Source organism: Ictidomys tridecemlineatus, chromosome 4 (assembly GCF_052094955.1).
Source record: "Ictidomys tridecemlineatus isolate mIctTri1 chromosome 4, mIctTri1.hap1, whole genome shotgun sequence".
In the NCBI taxonomy this organism is placed as follows: Eukaryota; Metazoa; Chordata; class Mammalia; order Rodentia; family Sciuridae; genus Ictidomys; species Ictidomys tridecemlineatus.
The window spans coordinates 31,795,541-31,819,412 of record NC_135480.1 but is presented as its reverse complement, the minus strand read 5'-3'; the positions used below and the strand labels follow the sequence as shown (position 1 = coordinate 31,819,412).

General features: G+C 35.5%; 1 protein-coding gene and 1 pseudogene across 1 annotated transcript in view; one reads left to right on the top strand and one right to left on the bottom strand.

The window, feature by feature from the left end:
• The window catches only part of Ccdc73 (coiled-coil domain containing 73), a 67,703-nt gene that overhangs the window by 22,404 nt on the left and 21,427 nt on the right, over positions 1–23,872 (bottom strand). Inside the window, exons 4-6 of the mRNA XM_078044906.1 lie at positions 9,154–9,282; positions 8,365–8,424; positions 7,473–7,577 (exon numbers count right to left, since the gene is read on the bottom strand). Of these exons, the coding sequence (XP_077901032.1) occupies positions 7,473–7,577; positions 8,365–8,424; positions 9,154–9,282 (294 nt within the window). The remainder of the gene's footprint in view (positions 1–7,472; positions 7,578–8,364; positions 8,425–9,153; positions 9,283–23,872) is intronic.
• LOC144377439 (bifunctional phosphoribosylaminoimidazole carboxylase/phosphoribosylaminoimidazole succinocarboxamide synthetase pseudogene) lies at positions 14,174–18,469 on the top strand (annotated as a pseudogene).

Sequence of the window (23,872 nt, the reverse complement as noted above, 5' to 3'; positions counted from 1 at the left end):
TAATTCTTTGTATGTAATCTACTTTTTCTACACAGAATTTTATAATCATATTTTTATGTATAGTACAAAATTTCATGATGATATACATTGGTATCATTATAAAATCATATCATTCAGGTGTGGGTAAACTTTTGTATTTTCTCTTTGATTATTTTTTCCCTCCATTTTCTCCATTGTTTCTCTGAATCCAGACTCTTTGGACTGATTCCCTAATTTTCTTTCTCTCGTTTTCCATCTTCTATGTGTTTTGGTTCTACTTTATAGAAGATAAATAACATTATAGGGACATCAACATTTATAGAGATATCAACATTATCCTCCAACCTTTCCATTGCATTTTTATTTCCTGAGTGTTTCTCTATAGACTCCTAATTCTTGTTTTGTGGATTATAAATTATTTTCACATGGTTTTTCATTATTTTATTTGTTCTTTGAAGTAGAATGTATTTTGACATTTTATTCATATATAGAATATAACGTCTCATTCTTCTGGTTGTACATGATGTAGAATTACATTGGTTGTGTAATCATATATACACATAAGAAAGTAATGTCTGATTCATTCTACTATCTTTCCCATTCCCATTCCACTCCCTGCCCTTCGTTCCACTTTGTCTAGTCCAAAGTACTTCTATTCTTCCTGCCCCTCCCCATTCATTGTGAGTTAGCATCTGAATATCAGAGAGAACATTTGGCCTTTTGTTTTTTTGGGACTGACTTGTTTCACTTAGCATCATAGTCTCCAGTTCCATCCATTTACTGGCAAATGCAATAATTTCATTTCTCTTTGTAGCTGAGTAATATTCCATTGTGTGTGTGTGTGTGTGTGTGTGTGTGTGTATATATATATATATCACAATTTCTTTATCCATTCATATGATGAAGGGCACTATTCCATAAGTTTAGCTATTATAAATTGAGAAGCTATAAACATCACTATAGGATGCTGACTTTAAGTCCTTTGGGTATATGCTGAGGGGTAGGGTAACAGAGTCAAATAATGTTTCCATTCTGAGTTTTCTGAAGTCTCTCCATAATGCTTTCTAGAATGATTGCACTAATCTGCAGTCCCACCAAATCCCTCATCCTCGCCAACATTTACTATTACTTGTATTCTTGATAATTGCCATTCTGACTGGAGTGAGATGAAATCTCAGTGTAGTTTTAATTTGCATTTCTCTAATTGTTAGAAATGTTGAACATTTTTTTTATATATTTATCCACCATTTGTATTTCTTCTTCTGTGAAGTGTCTGTTCATTTCCTTAGCCCATTTGTTGATTAGGTTATTTGTTTTGATTTTTTTTTTTGGTGTTAAATTTTTTGAGTTCTTTATATATCCTGGAGATTTTTGCTCTATCTGAGGTGCAGGTATCAAAGATTTTCTCCCATTCTGTAGGCTCTCTCTTCATATAATTGATTGTTTCCTTTGCTGTGAAGAAACTTTTTATTTGATTCCATCCCATTTATTGATTCTTGATTTTACTTCTTGCACTCTAGGAGTCTTGTTAAGGAAGTTGGCTCCTAAGCTGACATGATGTATATTTGAGGTGCAGGGTCTCTGGTCTAATGCCTAAGTCCTTGATCCACTTTGAGTTTTGTGCAGGGTGAGAGATAGGGGTTTAATTTCATTTTGCTACATATGGATTTTCAGTTTTTCCAGCACTATTTGTTGAAGAGGCTATCTTTTATCCAATGTATGTTTTTGGTACTTTTGTCTAATATAAGATAACTGTAATTATGGGTTAGTCTCTGTGTCCTCTATTCTATACCATTGGTTTACACGTCTGTTTTGGTGCCAGTTCCATGCCATTTTTGTCACTATAGCTCTGTAGTATATTCTAAGGTCTGATATTGGTGCCTGCTTCACTTTTCTTGCTAAGAATTGCTTTGGCTATTCTGGGTCTCTTAGTTTTCCAAATGAACTTCATGATTGCCTTTTCTATTTCTATGAGGAACATCTTTGGGATTTTAATAGGAATTGCATTAAATCTGTATAGCACTTTTGGTAATATGGCCACTCTTTAAAATATTTTTTGTTGTCAATGGACTTTACTTTGTTTATTAATATGCAGTGCTGAGAATTGAACCCAGTTCCTCACACATTTGAGGTAAGTACTCTATCACGGAGCCACAAACCCAGCCTAGTATGGTCATTTTGATAATGTTAATTCTGCCTATCCAAGAACATGAGAGATCTTTCCATTTTCTAAGGTCTTATACATTATTGATGACTCTACTGATACAGAAATTAGGAAACTACCTTACTCACAATAGTCTCAAAAATATTTGGGAATAATAATAATAATAATAATTATTATTATTATTATTATTACTACTACTACTGATGCTTTTCTGTTTTTCATGTTGGAGGCTTTCTTCAAGTGTTCAATAGTAGTAATTAACTACTATTCATAGTAAGGATGTGGTGTTAAGAAGCTGTTTCAAATTTACTGTGAGTTGACCTGGATGAGCTGTTTCATTTGGAAAGCTTAATTGCAGCAGTTATAGTCTTTTCTTCAGGCAGATTAATTCCTTTAACTGTCCTTCAAACTCCCCAACCTAAACATCCAACCTCCTGCTAAGTAGGAGTGGGACAGTGACAATTTGTACTGGGTGAAGAAGAGAATCTAAGTTTGCAATAGCATCTTATATAATCTTCTAGTATAGGATTTCAACTGCACACTCTACTTCTAGAGGCACATGATACTTACAATTCCTGATCATTTATGTTTTATTATGTTTATGTGTGTTATAGTAGGGAAGGGAAATGGCTGGAGAGCAAACCCAGGGTCTTGTGCATTCTAGGAAAGCACTCTACCACCGAACCCCAACCTTAGCCCTTATTTCTGCATCTTTGACTTAGGTTTCCATTTCCTCTTCTGTGTAAATTACCAATTGTCCAGCTAGTTCCCATTTTTAAAATATTATTTTTATTGTTTCTTCCCCCATTTCCTTTTCCTTGGGATTTATTAACGTCATTTATTACAGTTTCTGGATGGGGTAGAAGTGAATGTGTATTCAAGTCATTGTTTAACCACAAGCCCTGATCAAACAATATCAGAACTCAGGAAGAATATGAGTTATTTCCTGTTCATCATCCATTCATTTAATAAGAATAAGCTCCTCCTGTGTACCAAATGCTATTTTATGTTCATATAGTACATCACTGAAAACATTGCTGCCCTCATGGAGTTTATATTCTATCAGGAAATTATTTGGTATTACTTATAATTAGATTAAAAAATCTGATAGTCTTGTGATTAAAAAAAGGATATTGTGGAAGGTAAAATAAAACCATCTGCTAATGCTTTAATCTACCAAAAACTAAATAAATTGTCCTAGTTAGTACTATGTTACCATTGTAACTATAGAAATAAAATATGCAAAGTTATTTTTCTTAATATTGTGACTATAGAAACAGAAATAGTCTTATAGTACACTAAATCATAAAATTAAATCAGAGTAGAAAATATTTTCTCTCATGAGAATTTAGGTCTCTAGATTCTAAAATTTACTACTAAAACAGTAAGACAGATGACAGCATGATTGCTGAGCACTGAAAAACAGTTGGCCATTATCAAGAGTAATGATCCCTTTTAGTGCAGGTGGAATTAGAATGCTCCTCAAGAAAACACTGGCTATCTATGCAGCATAATCCTTAGCAACAGTTCAACATTAATATTTTGTTGTGCTATATATCAGTGGTTCTCAGACACTAGTCTGCAGACAAGTACTGATCCATGACAAAATTTTCACTAGTCCATGGCAAAAAAAAAATGTCAATATAAGGCCGTTAAATGACTTTTCTTGTAAAGAACTGTCCATTATCTTGAGATTATGTCCTTAATATACTTTTGATATTAAAATGTTCATTTTAAAAATGATAATGATGATAAATGGTATTGCTTGTTTTTTAATGAGCTTGCTTCTCAAAATAAGCTGACAGTTCTATTTTTTGTAAATTTTGAATCATTACTGTTTTACATCTAACTTCAAGGGAGAGGTACTAATTACGATAATTAAAGATAGTGGTTTTGTTTACCAACATAACAGTAGTCATAGTTAAAATATCCTAGGATTATCTTGATAGTCATTGTTAACTCAAAAGAAACCCATAACTATACATTTATGACTACTATTGGCTGTTTAAAATTCAGTAATCCTTAAGAATTGGAATTAGAGTTTATGAAGAGACAATTAAGAACCATCTTAGTATAAGTGATCTAACAAAATTGGCAGCTCTCATAGATCTAGGAAAGAATAATAGTATAAAGTTGTAAAAACAATGCCTGATTAAAATCAGGATAAAAGTTTAATTCAAGTTTTGCCACTATTACAAGGCCTTGTATGACACTGATTATATTTTCGTGAACTGAAATGTTTTGATTAGTCAATCTCTAATATTTTGTTCCCCTTAAAAATCTGTTTCAACTTGGTTCTATGAGTTAGGAGATGCTCCTGCTAATGCTACTCCTAAAGAATTCGGGTACATTATGTTTCTTGGGAGAAAATTCAATATATTAGAGGAATAGTCCAAGTTATCCAATTATAGGGCAGGGGTATGGGAGGTGGAGGAGGGGGTCTTGCTCATAACTAAACTTTCAAAGAAATTGTTTTTATCAACCTTTTATTAGAATAGGTGAAGATATTAAAGGAGAGAGAAGTTTGACTCTGGCATACCACATCTTTCTCCTTCCTCTTTTTTTTGGGGGGAGAGGTCCCAGGGATTGAACTCAGGGGCACTTAGCCACTGAGCCACATCCCCAGCCCTATTTTTATTTTACTTAGAGACAGAGTCTCACTGAATTGTTTAGCACCTTGCTTTTGCAGAGGCTGGCTTTGAACTCATGATCCTCCTTCCTCAGCCTCCTGAGCTGCTGGGAATTCAGGCATGTGCCACCATGTCGCGCTCCTCTCCTAAGTCTAACTCCTATAGTACCGGGTGAAGGCAAGAGAAATAAGAAGGGTATAGCTCTCTTTACAGAACAAAACAGAATATCAATAGTATGAAGACAAGACACATTGCTCAGGTTAAATGTGGTTCCATTCAGGGCTGTTGGACTACATAATTTGGCTTGGTATAAAATTGAAAAAATAAAATAAAAAACAAGGAAAAAGAACTATTAAAAAGATGAAAATATAAATTTTTTCCTTTCTTTGCAGTTCCTCCTTCCCTTTCTCTCTTAATCTGCCATAGTGGTTTTTATTTTCAACTTAATGTCCTGGTTTCTTGAGCAGGGGAAAACTTAAGTGTCTAGTGGACTCATCACCCAACTCAGCATGAATAAGATCCACCAGCTACTAGGTTTCCCTTCTTCCTTCCAAATGCTTGACCCATGTACTATGTTCTGGTCAGATCAGGGAAGTCAATTTCCTTTCCCTTGGGTCCTCTACTCCAGCCCATGATAAATGGGTGACTCTGAAATGATTCCAACTGCTGGGCAGGGATGGGATGCATTACCTGGGCTGGAAACTCATCCTGCCCCTGACAAGTCACCTGTCTACCATACCAAAGTTATGACAACTTGGAACCTGAACAGTTGCTGCCTCATGTGTCAATCTGAAGTGCTGGAGGGTACATGCAACCAAATAAGACCTTCCCTTCCTGCACTAGGTCCCCGCCAAGAAGTAAAGGTCAATATCAAAACACAGATCTTTCACTACAAATGTGACCCAACAACCTGCCAATGGCAGAAGAAAAGGACAAGAGAGAAGGGCCAAACAAGATTTAACAACCAAGACTGGAAAGCAATGGAAATTAAAAAAAAAAAAATGTCTGAACTGAGGCTACAAGCCTCTGGCACAGATTCCATTGTCCCATCAGTCTTAATTTATAAAACATAAAGTCAAGATAAAAGTTAATAAAAAACTTCCAAGACTGTGACTGCAAAGCATTAAACCTAAAGCAGGAAGTCTTCGTGAGTGTGGGTCCCTATACAATTGCACAAGTAAAATATTCATGAAACTGCTCTAGCCTCTACTAATACTGATTCCTACATGGGAGGTGATTATAGTTTTCATGGAAAATATTCAGCTTTACCTTTTCTCCTTGCTACCAAAAATCCCAGAAGAGGGGCAGAAATATCTTTTATGGGCCACCCCAGAAGAACACGCCCCTACTTCTGTCTAAGTAGATATCACATCAGTTGGCTTAGGGGTACTCAGGGCATTTCCTGCCCTCCACTAACTTCTACATTTCTATATGTAGAGCCCAGAATGAGCGGATTCTCTCTTACGCACACTTCTAGAGCCACAGGTATTAGAACTAACAAATACACTTCAAGTCTTACTGACAGAGATTTTTCCCCAAAACCTTCCACTTTGAAATTTCCCGACCAGAACTGGGCATTAATTAATATGTTCTTGGTAAATTTCCCAACTTCAAGAAACATAGCAAGCTTCTTCACATGAATTTACCATATTTTATTCTACTGACAAAACCAGGAGTGGATATCAAGTGTTCATACAAGGAACAAGGGGCAGTCTTCCCTTCTTGTACCTCAATCTCCATAAGGGATTTTCTTTTAGACTCTCACACTTAGCATCATCCCCTTCCACTATGGAAGTAGAGAAAAACCTCTCTTTTTTAACACTGCACTCTCAAAATATCAGTGACCATAATGTATTCCCTTCCAATAATTTTCTTTTTAAATTTTTTTTTGTAGTTGTAGATGGTCAGACAGCCTTTATTTTATTTATTTTTTTGTGGTGCTGAGGCTTGAACCAGTGCCTCATGTATGCTAGCCAAGTGCTCTACCATTTAGCTACAGCCCCAGCCCCCAATAATTTTCAGATATATAAAATATATTATGTATATAATATAGTATATATATATTATATATGATATATAAAATATATAATTTTCATATATGTATGTATTGTGTGTGTATATATATATGAAAAAAATATATATATATATAGAAAAGGAAGCTGGATTATTGTGGCAACAGTACTAGCGCTATCATATTCCTATAAACACAGTTCTGCCCTGAAATTCTGAGAGCTGGTTGACTGCTGTTTTATAATGTGGATGACACTTTCACCTTTTTTCTTTCAATATTATTTTAGTTGTTGATGGATCTTTATTTTTTATTTATATTCAGTGCTGAGAATCAAACCCAGTGCCTTGTGCATGCTAGGCAAGTGCTCTACCATTGAGCTATAACCCCAGCCTGACACTTTCACTTTTTTATTTTCAGTTTTAGACCTCAGCCACAATTCTAAGACAAAGAAATATCCCATTCATTCTATTATAAAATGAAATCAGATATTTCATTTTATACTTTAAAGACTGAAAACAAAAGTTGATGGAGTTCAGTATCTTGACCCTAAAATTAAAAAAAAATCAACAAAATTGCACAGATGGATACCAATTAAACAGGCAAAGCTCATTAGAAATATGATAAAACACTATATACATACATGTATATAGTGTATATATATGTGTGTGTGTGTATGTATATATATAACCTGATTATTTTCTTTTAGCATCTTCAATTCTGCATCCATTTCAGTATTAGCTTGAATTTGTTGCTGAAGTAACTGCTGCATTTGTTGAAAAGAAATGATGATAGCCTTTAAAAATATATAAATATATCAATTTTTAAATGTTTACTATAACAGTCATGTCTCTAAACTCATTCTTCATATACATTTTGTAATTTCTAATTCATTATAGTTTAATTTCAATATTTTATTAAACTAATGGCAAATTTTATAATAAAATATCTAAAAATATTTCTTACATAATTTCCAAAGAAATATTATTTCCAAGAGTCCCTTAAATAATTAACTAAGTTTTTTTAATTGGACCATGACACTATTGAAAATTTTGAAGAATTCAAAACTAAAATAAACTTTTGTTGACTTGCCCCCTGCAAAATAGCAAATATATCTCTACTAAAATGTCATATGGGCTATATTACAAGATGTTATAATGAACTAGGATGTCATGAAATAAATGGAGGAAAAGCAGAAGAAAAACAAAGGAGTTTTCTTTCATGTACCTTTTTAAAAAATTAGAATAATTATAAATATCAAACAGATTCATATGAGAGGATAATGTCCTGAAAAAGTAAGCACTATGTATAGATTCATATGAGAGGATAATGTTCTGAAAAATCATGCATTGTGTATAAATACACTTCAATAATTACCTGCTAGGGCACCACTTGTCTGAACAAAGAAAACACTGATCTTTTAAAAATGGGAGTATATATGTGACTGTTATACACATTCTAACTGAAAGCTTACTATTTGCTACATATTGACTTAAACATGATTCCATGTGTTACTTTATTTCCCACACTGTAGCTGATTTTAAAATATTTACTGATTTCATAAATAACTTATGATTGCTTACCTGTTTTTCTTCTTCAGTATGGGTAATCTCATCATTAATCTTCTTATTTAATTCTAATTCCTTCAAAAATTTGAATAATTTTAAAGTTATGGTATAAAATTCAAATTCTACATTCAATTCAGTGCTCAAAAAACTTGAGAATGACATGACCTATTACTCCAGAGCACCCACATTTGCTTGTGGTTGAAACACTGGCTCCAGTGATTTGAGGAAGGTATCAGAATTCAATATAGAGCCAGGTGTGGTGGGGTGCATGCCTGTAATCCCAGTGGCTTGGGAGGTTGAGGCTCCTATCATGAGTTCAAAGCCAGTCTCAGCAACAGAGAGGCACTAAGCAACTCAGTTAGACCCTGTCTCTAAATAAAATACAAAATAGGGCTGGGGATGTGGCTCAGTGGTTGATTGCCCGTGAATTCAATCCGTGGTACCAAAAAAAGACATTAGAAAATGAAATATAATATAGTCTTTAAAAAAAGAATTCAATATAGATTTGTACAAACTTGGAAAGGTTAAAACTACAAAATCCTTCATCTTTAAAGCTCTTTGGAGACACCATTGTATTACAATATTATCCAAAATCAAAGTGAAAATAAAATGGTTGCAGCCAAATGTTTTGTCCTTGATAATGGCAAAAATTATCTAATAATTAAAAAAAAAATTCATAATACCTTGAATTTTTACTATGTATGGCAATTTTGAAAAGAAGAAACATTTTGTGCTATAATCCTAAAATTCTCATGCATTTAAAAATAATTACTTTTATAAACTTGAATACATTAAATCAAATACCATGTTGAGTCTTTCTTGAAGTTCTTCAAATTTCTGTTCTTTAATTCTTATATTGATGTTTTCTTCTTCTACTTTATACTGACATGTGACCTTGGACTTTATCAAGTCAGAAGCTATTTTTTTTAGTTCCTTAATGTAAAAAATATGTCAACAAAATTCAGTACACATACTTCATCAAAGTAACGTAGTTCCCTGATAATTTCAAAATTCATCTTTAAACCTATAATTATAATTCATATATCAAGATAATACTACCAGTATATCAAGGTCTACTTCCTGTAGCTCCTTTGCAAGATTAGCCAACATGGGAATGCAACATGGGGTTAATAGAATAGGCAAGACCAATCACATGGGGATAAAAAACATGCACTAACCAACCAGAAAAGTAGAGGGTTTTCATTCATTACTTATTCAATAACCATCTTCTGAGATAGCTGGTCATGGTGGCACACACCTGTTATCCCAGTGACTTGTGAAGCGGAGGCAGGAGAATTGAAAATTTGAGGCCCCTCAGCAACTTGGTGAAGCCCTAAGCAAGTGAGAGCCTGTCTCAAAATAAAAAACTAAAAAGGACTGGGAGTTGTAGCTCAGTAGTAAAGTGCCCATTGGCTCAACCCACAGTACTGAAAAAAAAATCTTCTGAGATAATGAAAATGATAATATAGGATTCACAATTTGATTAGCATCAAGTAAGAAATAATTAAAAATATAATGTATTACAGAAATGTATAAGAAGCATAAAGAAGGAAATGGTTTAGTTATAGACATCAAGAAGTTATTACACAGAAAAGTAGCATTTGATTTGAGTCTTTAAAGATTCAGAAGGGGAAGGGGAAAATATTGGTAATGTAGCTAGAAATCTGGCAGGACTCAAATCTTAAGAGGAAGTTGTCTGTCAAAATAAAGAATTTTATTTTTATTCTAGGGACAATGGGAATTAACCACTGAAGGATTTAAGGGTTTTTTTGTCTTATTTTTTATTTGTTCTTTTTAGATACTCAAGACAGTAGAGTGTATTTTGCCATATTATACATAGCTAGATTATAATAACTTATTCTAATTACGATCCCATTCTTTTGGTTGTGATGTAGAATTTCATTGGTCATGAATTCATATATGAACATAGGAAAGTTATGTCAGATTCATTCTACTGCCTTTCCTATTCCCATCCCTGCTTCCTACTAAAGAATTTTGAATAGGATGATAAGACAAGATTTGCTTTAAAAAATAATTTTGGCAGTGTGCAGAAAGTATAATTTATAATTATGAAAGAAGTCTTCATTTGTGAACCATTACATTTCTGTTTAGTTTAGTTAATACCAATCACATTAAAATCCTAACATATCAATTTCTAAATTAGTGTGCAACTGATTGTATTGCTGTTTTGTGTATCTATTAAATACCCAAGAAGTGATTTTTATAGCCTTGATTACATACCTTCTGAGCTCCCTTTGTATTCTGGAGGAACTCTGCATTATAAGAACCCACTGTGCACCAGAGAAGCTAAAATACTAGATACTTGCTTTATAAGCTTGAGAACAGACTCTGCTAATCAGATGCACAAGTCTTGGATGTTGGATCAAGACTATTACAAAGGACAAGGACTGCTGCAGATCTGTCTGTTGGTAGACAGTGGGGACAGTGTCAGTAACTTCAAGCTTCCATGGGTAACAATGATGCCTCCCAGACAGTAGTGCATCCACTATGGTCAGCTGAGATGATACAAGGTATACAGTAATCAGCAGTGGGAGCTGGTTTTATGCTTTTGTCTTAAATATACTGCATGGTCTTCTGTTGGAAGCCATGTATGAATTATGGATTTTGTTTGAGCCATTAGGGCGGGGAAGCTGCTTTTCTGGAAACTCCTGGGTAAAATTCCCCAATTTGAGAAAGCCCAGATCACGCTGGCACTGTGCCTTAGTTCACAGCCCTAAGTTCAAATGCAGCTGCCCAGAGCAACCACCAAAGAACCTGTTTTTCCTACTCTTATCCTGTTTTCCTGAAGAAGCTTCCATTCTAAAACCTTTGATGTATTTCCCCTTAAATAAAGGACTGGCCTTTTTCACTTGTTCAGTTCCAGTTCCTATCAGGGCTGGAAGACCCACCAGGTGCCCCCTTTTTAAAAATCTAATTTCTATCTTTGTCTTTTATACCTTAGTAATTATTTTCAGACTTTTTATTCTCCCAGCCAGTTCACATCTCCAAACAGGAATCTGCTCTACCAGAGTGCTGGTAACCCTGGCAGTCTCCCTTGCTCCTAATGATTTTTCAAGTCTGAGATGATCAACATTCTTCCAATAAATTCTTTTGCTGACTAAGTCAGCTTGCAATTAAGAATCCTGACAAATATACTTCAAATTTTTGGTTTCTGAACTATCTAAGCAATAGATTCTTGACTCTTTAGTTAAAAATAAAAAGCTGAAACAGTATGATGGTTAAGGTTACACAATTTTAAAAATTGATTCGTGTTCTCTATTTTTTAAAAAATTAAAAATTTCTTATGTTGTTTTCAAAATAATATTTACAGTTACAGAAATAAGTAATTAGAGGACAGAAGATGACAAATAATTAAGTCCTAAGGAACTCCACTATTCACAAACTAAAGATGTCAGTATAAAAGGCCAACGATACAGTCAACTGAGGTAGGAGGAAATCCAAGAGTGCAATATCAAGCAAGCAAAACAGAAGCAACAGAAAATAGGGCTGCCAATACTTCTGAGTTCTACATGTTACAGTTTCAGCCCACCCAGAGAGAAATTTACTATACTACATCATATTTCAAAATCCAGAAGAAAGGACTCATTAGTCTTAGCTTACATACCACCTTTGGATATATGCATTGCATAAAGTGACTGCTAAAAGTAATCAAAAGATAGGGCTCTATACTCAGAAGAACAAGAAAACAAATTAGTATCCCGGTATGATGAAACCAATCAGCATGTATTAAAGTAATGTAAAAAAGACTGAATGAAGGAGGAGAGGCAGGTTTGAACTGGGCCTTGAAGAATGAATAGTAGATTGAATATCCTCCATTTGTCCCTCCTTCACTTTCCACCCTTTCTGTACACTGCTTTTTGCCCTGCTGTGTGGCTAAGCTCTTTAAGTATAGGAAACCCCACCCTGCCCTCTGGCTCCTTGTTAGGTTAAATCTGTAGGAGGCATCAGTGAATCAGCAGGCTAGGAAAAGAAAGAGATTGAGGTATTTTCCCAGTTTCTGCCCTACCTAATCACAATTTGGCAATGGTGTTGTATCTTGACCAAGTCACAGCTTCTAACTTTGGCTTTCTTTTACAACCATAGATAGTTCTTGCCACATTTCAGCATCTGCTTCATTCCCTTGCCCCTTCTAGGATAGGCATGGTAATAAACTCCCTAATACTTTTATCCTTTGGTACTTTACCATCCCTTGTTGGTCTTCCTTAACTCTTCCCACATTTATGTAAATAGCTTCTTCATTAAATCTTTCTCAATTACCAGTCCCAATGTGCCATCTGATTCCTAACACAACCTTGTTTAATACAAACAAAATAAAGAGAAGACATTTCAAGAGTGGGAGCAAAGGTAGAGGAAAGCAAAAGCAAAAAGGAAGAACTAAGAATAATACTAATGGCCACAAAGATTTTGGTTAAAATAGAATGGAACATATCTTTTAAGAAGTAGCAGGAAACAATGTTGAATATGTGGAATGGGCAAACCACAGAACCTCTGGAAAGCCAATTAAAGAAGTTTGGGACTTGATTTGGTGGGCAAAGGAAAACTACTCAACCCATCATTCCTTCTATATATACCAGGTACCTACTCTGTGTCAGTCACCTACAACTGGTACATTAAACCAGTATCTCAGTGAACTCTTATCAAAAAAAGTGAATGAAATCTGAAGAAAAAACAGGCTAAGAGACTATTACATTAATTCAGACATGAGATGATGAGTGTCTATACTATTTAAAAATGGGAAATGGGGGATAAGACATTCTAAAAAAAGATATCATCAACTGAACAAACAAAATGAAGATAAAAAATGATTCCAGAGTATATAGATGAGGTAGACAAAATGAAATGGGGGAATGAAATATGAAAGGCAGAAACATAAAAATGAAAAATCTGCTTCACTGATAAAAGAGATGAAATACGTATTACAGTTTCATTTAGGAGAGAGAAAATGTCATGAGATAGACTCTTAAAAAAGCCAAAATGGGAACTGGGGCTATTAGAAAACAGATGGCATGGGGCTGGGGTTGTGGCTCAAAGGTAGAGTGCTTACCTAGCATGCGTGAGGCCCCCGGGTTCAATCCTCAGCACCACTTAAAAAAGTAAAATATATTGTGTCTGTCTATAACTAAAAAGTAAATATTTTTAAAAAAGAAAAAAAATAGATAGCACATTGGAATTGGTAGAGCACTTGCCTTGCATGTGTGAGGCACTGGGTTTGATCCTCAGCACCACATAAAAATAAATAAAGATATTGTGTTCATCTACAACTACAAAAAAATTTTTAAAAAGCCAAAATGCACAAATCATTAAGCCTAAGCTGTTACTATTTTTGGAAAGGGAGAGGGTTACTGGGGATTTGACCAAAGGGCACTTTAACACTGAATCACAACCCCAGTCCATTTTATTTTTTATTTTGAGACAGGGTCTGGCTAAGTTGCTTAGGGCCTTACTATATTAAATTGCTAAAGCTAGTCTCGAATTTTCAATCCTCCTGCCTCAGCCTCTCAAATCACTGAGATTACAGGCATGCGCACCACCACCACACCTGGCAAGGCTGTTACTATTCTCAAAACACATCCTTCATTTATATATATATTTTTTCATATTATAAAAAGTAGCATCCAAAGAATTTCCCCAAAGGAAGTGTCAGTGTACCAATAATGACTTACCTTAACAAGCAGCAAGATGGTTTCTTCTGAAGAGTTGTATGAATTTTTTTCAGGGATAATAGGATAGTGAAGAATCCAATATATGATTAACCTCGAAGTTAAAGTCACAAAAAGGAAATAACCTACAACCAGTTGAAAATATGGAACTAGAGAACCAAAAACAGTAAGTAACATGTGTTTACAGTTCCAGCTACTCAGAAGGATGAGGCTCAAGTACATCACTTGAGCCCAAGCGTTGAAGACCAGCCTAGGCAATAAAGTGAGACACTATCTCTAAAAATAAGTAAATAAATAAATATATTTTAAAACTTAAAAGAAGGGCAGGAAATGTGTATGGGAAGTCATTCCTGAAGAAAATGACTAGATTAAGAAATATAAACTCATTGAAAGACAGATGATAAAAGAAAAATAGAGACCTGAGGATAGTTTTGGAGAAACAGGAGAAAAGGGAATAATCAGGGAGCCAGAGGAATTAATTTGTTAGAGTACCAGAAAACCTTTAAATAGATCACTTTTACATAAATGTCATAAAACTATGTTTTAAAGTTCCTTTATGCTTATAGTTTACTTTTTTATACTTCATCACTTGTACAAAACAGTATTCTATAATGGAAAACAGTGTGAGAATACCCATAGATGCCTTGGTTACAAATATCAGAAAATCATAACTAACCTACTAAATAATAAGTAAATTGACTCTCACATAACAGGGTGTTCAAAGTTAGGCAGGTTCTAGTGCTCGTTGATTTGGGCACCAAATGTGTGTTACCAAAGACTAATGTCTTAATTTCTCCAGTTTCCATTCATAGGACTCTGCTTCTTTGGACTAATAAAAAGACTTATTAAATTGTGACTATCTCATTCTGGAACTCTTTCTAAAGAGAAAGAAAAAAATTTTCCTTGAACCACCTCCTGCTTACCAAAATTACTTCATATGCTCACTCTTTTTAGTGTATTTTAATTATATATAATTATATTTATACATTTAAATGACATACTTTGACCATATATGACCCCCAAATGCTCATTCCTGAACTGAATGCTGGCATGAAGAATAAAGTGATATTAATTGGCTTAGACTGCTCATCAGAAATAGAAAGAGTGTTGTGAAATGATCACCACATCCATCCCAAGAAGAGTTTCAGCTAACATTATAAAAGTTTCAGATTATTTAAAATATAACTGAAAAAAGTAAAATAATTAATCAATTGATTACAAACAATATGCAGAATAAAGTGAAAATAAGTGAAGGATCTTTTTTATAAATTGCTTGACAGTAAATAATTCACCTACTCTCTTTGGGTCTCAGTTCCTTCTCCAAAAAAAGATGTTGGATCCAGTTAACAGTTTTCAAAATCATGCAGTTCCATGGAGATTTTGCAGGGATGCTTATGAAGAAGAGTAGCCAACAGATATAGTTCCAGAGTTCCTCCAACTCTCCCTTCAAATGAAGCAGCTCTACATTTATTTGCTTCAAACCCGAACACCTACATTTTAAACAAAGTATTCTGCTGCTCAAAGGAAGATGAAAACCATCAGATTAGATGATCCCTATGGTTCTATGAAATCTGGAAATGATCTGTAAAGGATAAATAGTTTGCAAAGAACTAATCATTGTAGAAATAGAATATAGTTCAAGCTTAAAGAGGAAGAGCAATTGATCAGTCAAAAGGAATTTCAGTCTTTGCTATTGGAAAAGGCATTTAAGAGCAAATGAGAGATTCCAGTCTCTCTTCACAGCATGATCACTTTCTGCAGCACATTCATTCAGGATAACAGCAATAGCTGAGGTTGTGAACATTGGTTTTATCAGAGGACCTGAACAGACACTTCTCAGAAGATGATATACAATTAATCAACAAATACATGAAAAAAAGTTCATCATCGCTTTCAATTAGAGAAATGCAAATCAAAGCTACTCTAAGATTTCATTTCACACCAGTCAGAATGGCAGCTATTATGAAGACAAACAACAATAAGTGTTGGCGAGGATATGGGGAAAAAGGTACACTCACACACTGCTGGTGGGACTGCAAATTGGTGCAGCCAATATGGAAAGCAGTATGAAGATTTCTTGGAAAATTGGAAATGGAATCAACATTTGACCTGGCTGTCCCTCTCCTGGGTCTATACCCAAAGGACTTAAAAACAGCATACTACAGGGACACAGCCACATCAATGTTCACAGCAGCACAATTCACAATAGCTAAACTGTGGAACCAACCTAGATGCCCTTCAATAGATGAATGGAAAAAAAATGTGGCATATATACACAATGGAATATTACTCAGCAATAAAAGAGAATAGAATCATGGCATTTGCAGGTAAATGGATGGCATTGGAGAAGATAATTCTAAGTGAAGTTAAACAATCCCAAAATATAAATTGCCAAATATTTTCTCTGATGTAAGGAGGCTGATTCATAGTGGGGTAGGGAGACAGAGCATGGGAGGAACAGACAAACTGTAGATAGAGCAGAGGGGAAGGGAGGGGGCATGTGGTTATTAATGATAGAAGAATGTGATGATCATTATTATCCAAAATACAGGTATGAAGACACAAATTGGTGTGAATATACTTTATGGACAACCAAAGATATGAAAAATTGTGCTCTACATGTGTAATAAGAATTGTAATGCATTCTGCTGTCATATATAAATAAAAAAGAATTTTATAAAAAACCTTTTAATTGTTAGATAGTCCAGAAAAAGTCCTCTTGAAATTCAAAGACCAAATTACAGCAGAAAATGCATTGTTTTAGCCAGCTTTTTTTCTGCTGCAACTAAAAGATCTAACCAGAACAACTGTAGAGCAGGAAAGGTTTATTTAGGGGTGCACAGTCTTAGAGGTCTCAATCCATAGAAGGCAGGCTCAGGCTCCATTTTTCTGTGCTCACAGTGAGGCTGAATATCATGGCAGAGAGAAGTAGCTCACATGGTGATCAGTAAGCAGAGACAGAGAGAGAGAGAGAACTCACATTCTTCCAGATACAAAATATATATCTCATAGCCATGTGCCAAATTTAGCACTTCCTCCAGCCACACCCCACCTACCTCCAGTTATCACTGTTAATCCTATCAGGAGACCAAGTCATTGATTGGGTTAAGGCTCTCATAACCCAATCACTTCTCCTCTGAACCTTCTTGCATTGTCTCACACATGAGCTTTTGGGGTACACCTCTCATCCAAACCATAACATGCACCTAGAAAGAATCATCCGGAAGGAAAAACTACAATCTCCAATAAAATTACCAGCTGTATTTTCAGTTGTTACAGGAAGCAGGCATCAAAACTGATTTCACCAGCTGGAGGGAGACAGCTTTCATTGTGCCCCAGGTGTGAAATGATTCTAATTTGAGTGGATTTGTAGAATAGTGATTGGTTCTTTTCTAAAAATAATTCCTGGCATCAAGAAAGTATTTAAGTTTTGCCCACCTCAAGTGGAACATTTTTCAAGGATGATGCCAACAATGATCCTTAGTTGTCCAAGAAATAATTAATTGCTACAAAATTTTGCTTTGTTGAACTTGTTATAAGCCAGAATTAAGTAGATAAGTCATGCTACACATGTTTTTTTTTAAATACTGAAGAAACCCTGGTTGTCTCAGAACTGTTACACCCAGTGCTTGATATGAAGATTGAATCTAGTGTTTATGTAACCACCAAAAAAATTGTTCTTGCTGATTTCATTTATAATGACTTCTGGAGACTCTGGCCATTTGGAAATAGAAGACAGCAGAAAAAGTTTTATTGTGGACACACCCAGGGAGATCCAACATGGCGGCGGGCGCAGAGAGATCAAGTCTATGACCTCTTCAGTTGTGCGGGCATAGGGAGTCATAAACAGTCTAAATTCTGCTTGCTCAGGATCACTAGGCAATGCTGAGCTGATGTGGATCTGGGGCGAACAGTCTGGGCCTCTCAGAACACACACTGAGCCCGGATCGGCTGAATTCAAGCTCCCGTTCGCCTGCTTCCCGCAGACAAACAGTTGTGACTCAGCACTAATCCATCCGGCTGAAACAACTGGTCAGCCCTTCTGATCCTACGGAGGTAAATGCCAACGGACCCTTCATAGGTAGTGGCCACAGATTTGAAACGGGGCTTGGAAGAGACAGTAAGGACCCACCCGTTGCATTGGCCACCCGACAAAGGGAAACGAACTGTTGCCATTTGCAAGAGATACCACCATGGCAGAGAACTGACGTCACCAGACTGTGGTGGAGGAGATAACTTCATTGAAACCTGCGGCTACTGGTGTGTAACTCCCTAGCCTTCCCTCTCCACACATGGGGGAAACCTTAAGGGCCCCTCCCAGCTCTCCCGTAAGGGCCCCTCCCAGCTCTCCCGTGAGCGCAATAGCCAGACCGAGGGAATCAGATGTGGTGCGGGACGCGCGGCGTGGAACTCCAGGCTACCACTCCCACCAGTGCTGACAACTGAGGTCTCTTGCACCAGCTACCGGGGACGTGGCTACCAGAGGGCAAGTAAAATTCGCTGAGGATTCTCAGCCCCAAACTCTACAAACTTAGGGTCTGAGGGAATGGCAAACAGAGAAAGTGTGCCCAGTCATTCATGAAAACAGGGCTTCCGGGAGCAGCAGACCTGGCGTGTAGCCAGTATTGTGGTGAGCGTCACCAGTGAGAGGGGCCTGGCTAGAGAAAAAGTGGGGAAGTGTGGAGACACAAGAGGAGGCCCTAGGCACTCAGGATTGGAGACTCGCCCAGTCTGGGAGGAAGAGCTGCTGCACAGTGATTGGTTCCCGCGTATTGACAGGAGAAGCTTGGCCTGGTGGGCACAGCTCCACCTACTGGAAGAGAAGTTAATCAAACTCTAAGACTGCATTTATTCATATTTTTTTCTTTTTTTTGATTTGGGTTTTTTTTTCATTTTCATTTTTTTTATTGTTGTTTTTTAAATTTTTTTTTATTTTTTTTCTTCTAATTTTAATTTTTATTTTTTTTATTATTATTTAAAAAATTTTTTTTTATTTCCTATTTTTTTCTTCTTTTGTCTTTTCATTTCTTTTCAATTTTCTTATTCCCCCTTCCTTGAATTCTACCTGCTTACTCTCATTCTCTTTAGTGACTTCTTCCCTTCCCTTATAATACCTTTCCTTCCAAGCATCAAATAAATTTATAAGAGTAAACAGTAACTCAGCAGTCAAACAGAACAAGAAGTAACATGAGCAGCATGAAAAAGCAAGGAAAAAAAGGAGTACAAACAATGAAGGACAGCCTAAATATTCAGGAGGACCTAGAGTCATCAGAAAAATGGTCATATAAAGAACTCAAGGAATACCTTAGACAGATGGAATTGAACCTTAAAGAGGATATGAGACAGCAAATTCAAACAGTGAAAGAACACATTGAAAACGAATTACATGAACAGATAAAAGAAGAAGTTAAGCATCTTTATCAGGAGATTGAGATTATAAAAAAAATCAAACAATAACTCTAGAAATGAAGGAAACGATAAACCAAATTAAAAACTCAATTGAGAGTATCACTAACAGAGTGGAGCAAGTAGAAGCGAGAACGTCAAATAATGAAGACAAAATACATCATCTTGAAGAGTGTAGCCAACACAGAAAGGCTGGTAAAAAATCACGAGAAAAACATCCAAGAGTTATGGGATAACATAAAAAAACCAAACTTACGAGTCATCGGGATAGAAGAAGGTACAGAGATTCAAACCAAGGGAATGAGTAACCTGCTGAATGAAATAATTACAGAAAACTTTCCAGAAATAAAAAAGGAAACAGATATACAAATTGTAGATGCATACAGGACACAGAGCACACAAAATCACAGTAGACCAATGCCAAGACACATTGTTATGAAGATAGCCAATATAAAGAACAAAGAGAAAATATTAAAAGCTACAAGAGAAAGGAGGCAGATTACATTCAGGGGTAAACCAATAAGGTTAACAACGGATTTTTTATCAAAGATGCTGAAAGCAAGAAGGTCATGGAACAATGTATTTCAAACACTGAAAGACAATGGATGCCAACCAAGAATTCTGTATCCAGCAAAATTAAGCTTCAGGTAAGACAATGAAATAAAAATCTTCCATGATAAACAAAAGTTAAAAGAATTTGCAGCCAGAAAACCAGCATTGCAAAGCATCTTGAGCAAAACACTACATGAGGAAGAAATGAAAAACAATAACCAAAACCATCAGTGGGAAGTGCCTCGGTAAAGATAGAGGGCAGGGGGAAAGATAATCATGGAGAAACAAACTAAATTTTTTTTAAAAAGGATAAATAATCAAACATGCCTGGAAGTACAAACCATATATCAATAGTAACTCTAAATGTTAATGGCTTAAACTCTCCAATAAAGCGACATAGGCTGGTATCATGGATTAAAAAAACAAATCCAACAATATGCTGCCTCCAGGAGACACATCTGATTGGAAAAGACATACACAGGCTGAAGGTGAAAGAATGGGAAAAAATATACCACACACACGGTCCTTGTAAGCAAGCAGGGGTGGCCATCCTCATATTGAATAAAATCAACTTCAAGACTAAGTTAATCAAAAGGGATAAGGAAGGACATTATATACTGTTAGAAGGAACCATTCACCAACAAGACATAACAATTATCAATATTTATGCACCAAATAATGGTGCTGTGACATTCATAAAACAAATTCTCTTCAAGTTCAAGAATCATATAGACCACAACACAATAATTATGGGTGACTTCAACACACCTCTCTCACCATTGGACAGATCCTCCAAACAAAAGTTGAATAAAGAAACTATTGACCTCAATATCACAATCAATAACCTAGACTTAACTGACATATATAGAATATATCAACCTTCATCAAATGGATATACTTTTTTTCTCAGCAGCACATGGATCCTTCTCAAAAATAGACCATATATTATGTCATAGGGCAACCCTCAGTAAATATAAAGGGGTGGAGATAATACCATGCATTTTATCTGATCATAATGGAATGAAACTGGAAATCAATGAGAAAAGAAGGAAGGAAAAATCCTACATCACATGGAAAATGAACAATATGTTACTGAATGATCAATGAGTTACAGAAGAAATAAAGGAGGAAATAAAAAAATTCTTAGAAATAAATGAAAATACAGACACAACATATCGGAATCTATGGGACACAATGAAAGCAGTTTTAAGAGGAAATTCATTGCCTGGAGGTCATTCCTCAGAAAAAGAAAAAACCAACAAATAAACGAGCTCACACTTCATCTCAAAGCTCTAGAAAAGGAAGAGCAAAACAACAGCAAATGTAGCAGAAGGCAAGAAATAATTAAAATCAGAGCAGAAATCAATGAAATTGAAACAAAAGAAACTATTGAAAAAATTAACAAAACTAAAAGTTGGTTCTTCAAAAAAATAAATAAGATTGACAGACCTTTAGCCATGTTAACGAAGAGAAGAAGAGAGAGAACTCAAATTACTAACATACAGGATGAAAAAGGCAATATCACAACAGATGCTACAGAAATACAGAAGACAATTAGAAATTATTTTGAAAACCTATATTCCAATAAAATAGAAGATAGTGAAGACATCGATAAATTTCTAGTGTCATATGATTTGCCCAGACTGAGTCAGGAGGATACACACAATTTGAACAGACCAATATCAATGGATGAAATTGAAGAAGCCATCAAAAGACTACCAACCAAGAAAAGCCCAGGACCAGATGGGTATACAGTAGAGTTTTACAAAACCTTTAAAGAAGAATTAATACCAATACTTTTCAAGTTATTTCAGGAAACAGAAAAAGAGGGAGCTCTTCCAAATTCATTCTATGAGCCCAACATCACCCTGATTCCGAAACCAGACAAAGACACCTCAAAGAAAGAAAACTACAGACCAATATCTCTGATGAACCTAGATGCAAAAATCCTCAATAAAATTCTGGCGAATCGAATACAAAAACACATCAAAAAAATTGTGCACCATGATCAAGTAGGATACATCCCTGAGATGCAAGGATGGTTCAATATACGGAAATCAATAAATGTTATTCACCACATCAATAGACTTAAAGATAAGAACCATATGATCATCTCAATAGATGCAGAAAAAGCATTTGACAAAGTACAGCATCCCTTTATGTTCAAAACATTAGAAAAACTAGGAATAACTGGAACTTACCTTGACATTGTAAAAGCTATCTATGCTAAGCCTCAGGCTAGCATCATTCTGAATGGAGAAAAGTTGAAGGCATTCCCTCTAAAATCTGGAACAAGACAGGGATGCCCTCTATCACCACTTCTATTCAATATAGTTCTCGAAACACTGGCCAGAGCAATTAGACAGACGAAAGAAATTAAAGGCATAAAAATAGGAAAAGAAGAACTTAAATTATCACTATTTTCGGGAGACATGATTCTATACCTAGAAGACCCAAAAGGGTCTACAAAGAAACTACTAGAACTAATAAATGAATTCAGCAAAGTGGCACGATATAAAATCAACACGCATAAATCAAAGGCATTTCTGTATATCAGCGAAAAAACTTCTGAAATGGAAATGAGGAAAAACACTCCATTCACAATATGCTCAAAAAAAAAAAAAATACTTGGGAATCAACCTAACAAAAGAGGTGAAAGATTTATACAATGAAAACTACAGAACCCTAAAGAGAGAAGTAGAAGAAGATCTTAGAAGATGGAAAAATATACCCTGTTCATGGATAGGCAGAACTAACATTATCAAAATGGCGATATTACCAAAAGTTCTCTATAGGTTTAATGCAATGCCAATCAAAATCCCAATGGCATTTCTTATAGAAATAGAGAAAGCAATCATGAAATTCATATGGAAAAATAAAAGACCCAGAATAGCAAAAGTAATTCTAAGCAGGAAGTGTGAATCAGGCAGTATAGCGATACCAGATTTCAAACTATATTACAGAGCAATAGTGACAAAAACAGCATGGTACTGGTACCAAAACAGGCAGGTGGACCAATGGTATAGAATAGAGGACACAGAGACTAATCCACAAAGTTACAACTATCTTATATTTGATAAAGGGGCTAAAAGCATGCAATGGAGGAAAGATAGCATCTTCAACAAATGGTGTTGGGAAAACTGGAAATCCATATGCAACAAAATGAAACTGAATCCCTTTCTCTCGCCATGCACAAAAATTAACTCAAAATGGATCAAGGAGCTTGATATCAAATCAGAGACACTGCGTCTGATCTACATATTGTGGGGTCGGGCTCCAAATTCCTTAATAGGACACCCATAGCACAAGAGTTAATAACAAGAATCAACAAATGGGACTTACTTAAACTAAAAAGTTTTTCCTCAGCAAGAGAAACAATAAGAGAGGTAAATAGGGAGCCTACATCATGGGAACAAATTTTTACTCCTCACACTTCATATAGAGCCCTAATATCCAGAGTATACAAAGAACTCAAAAAATTAGACAATAAGATAACAAATCACCCAATCAACAAATGGGCTAAGGACCTGAACAGACACTTCTCAGAGGAGGATATACAAGCAATCAACAAGTACATGAAAAAATGCTCACCATCTCTAGTAGTCAGAGAAATGCAAATCAAAACCACCCTAAGATACCATCTCACTCCTGTAAGATTGGCAGCCACTATGAAGTCAAACAACAACAAGTGATGGCGAGGATGTGGAGAAAAGGGTACACTTGTACATTGCTGGTGGGACTGCAAATTGGTGTGGCCAATTTGGAAAGTAGTATGGAGATTCCTGGGAAAGCTGGGAATGGAACTACCATTTGACCCAGCTATTGCCCTTCTCGGACTATTCCCTGAAGACCTTAAAAGAGCATACTACAGGGATACTGCCACA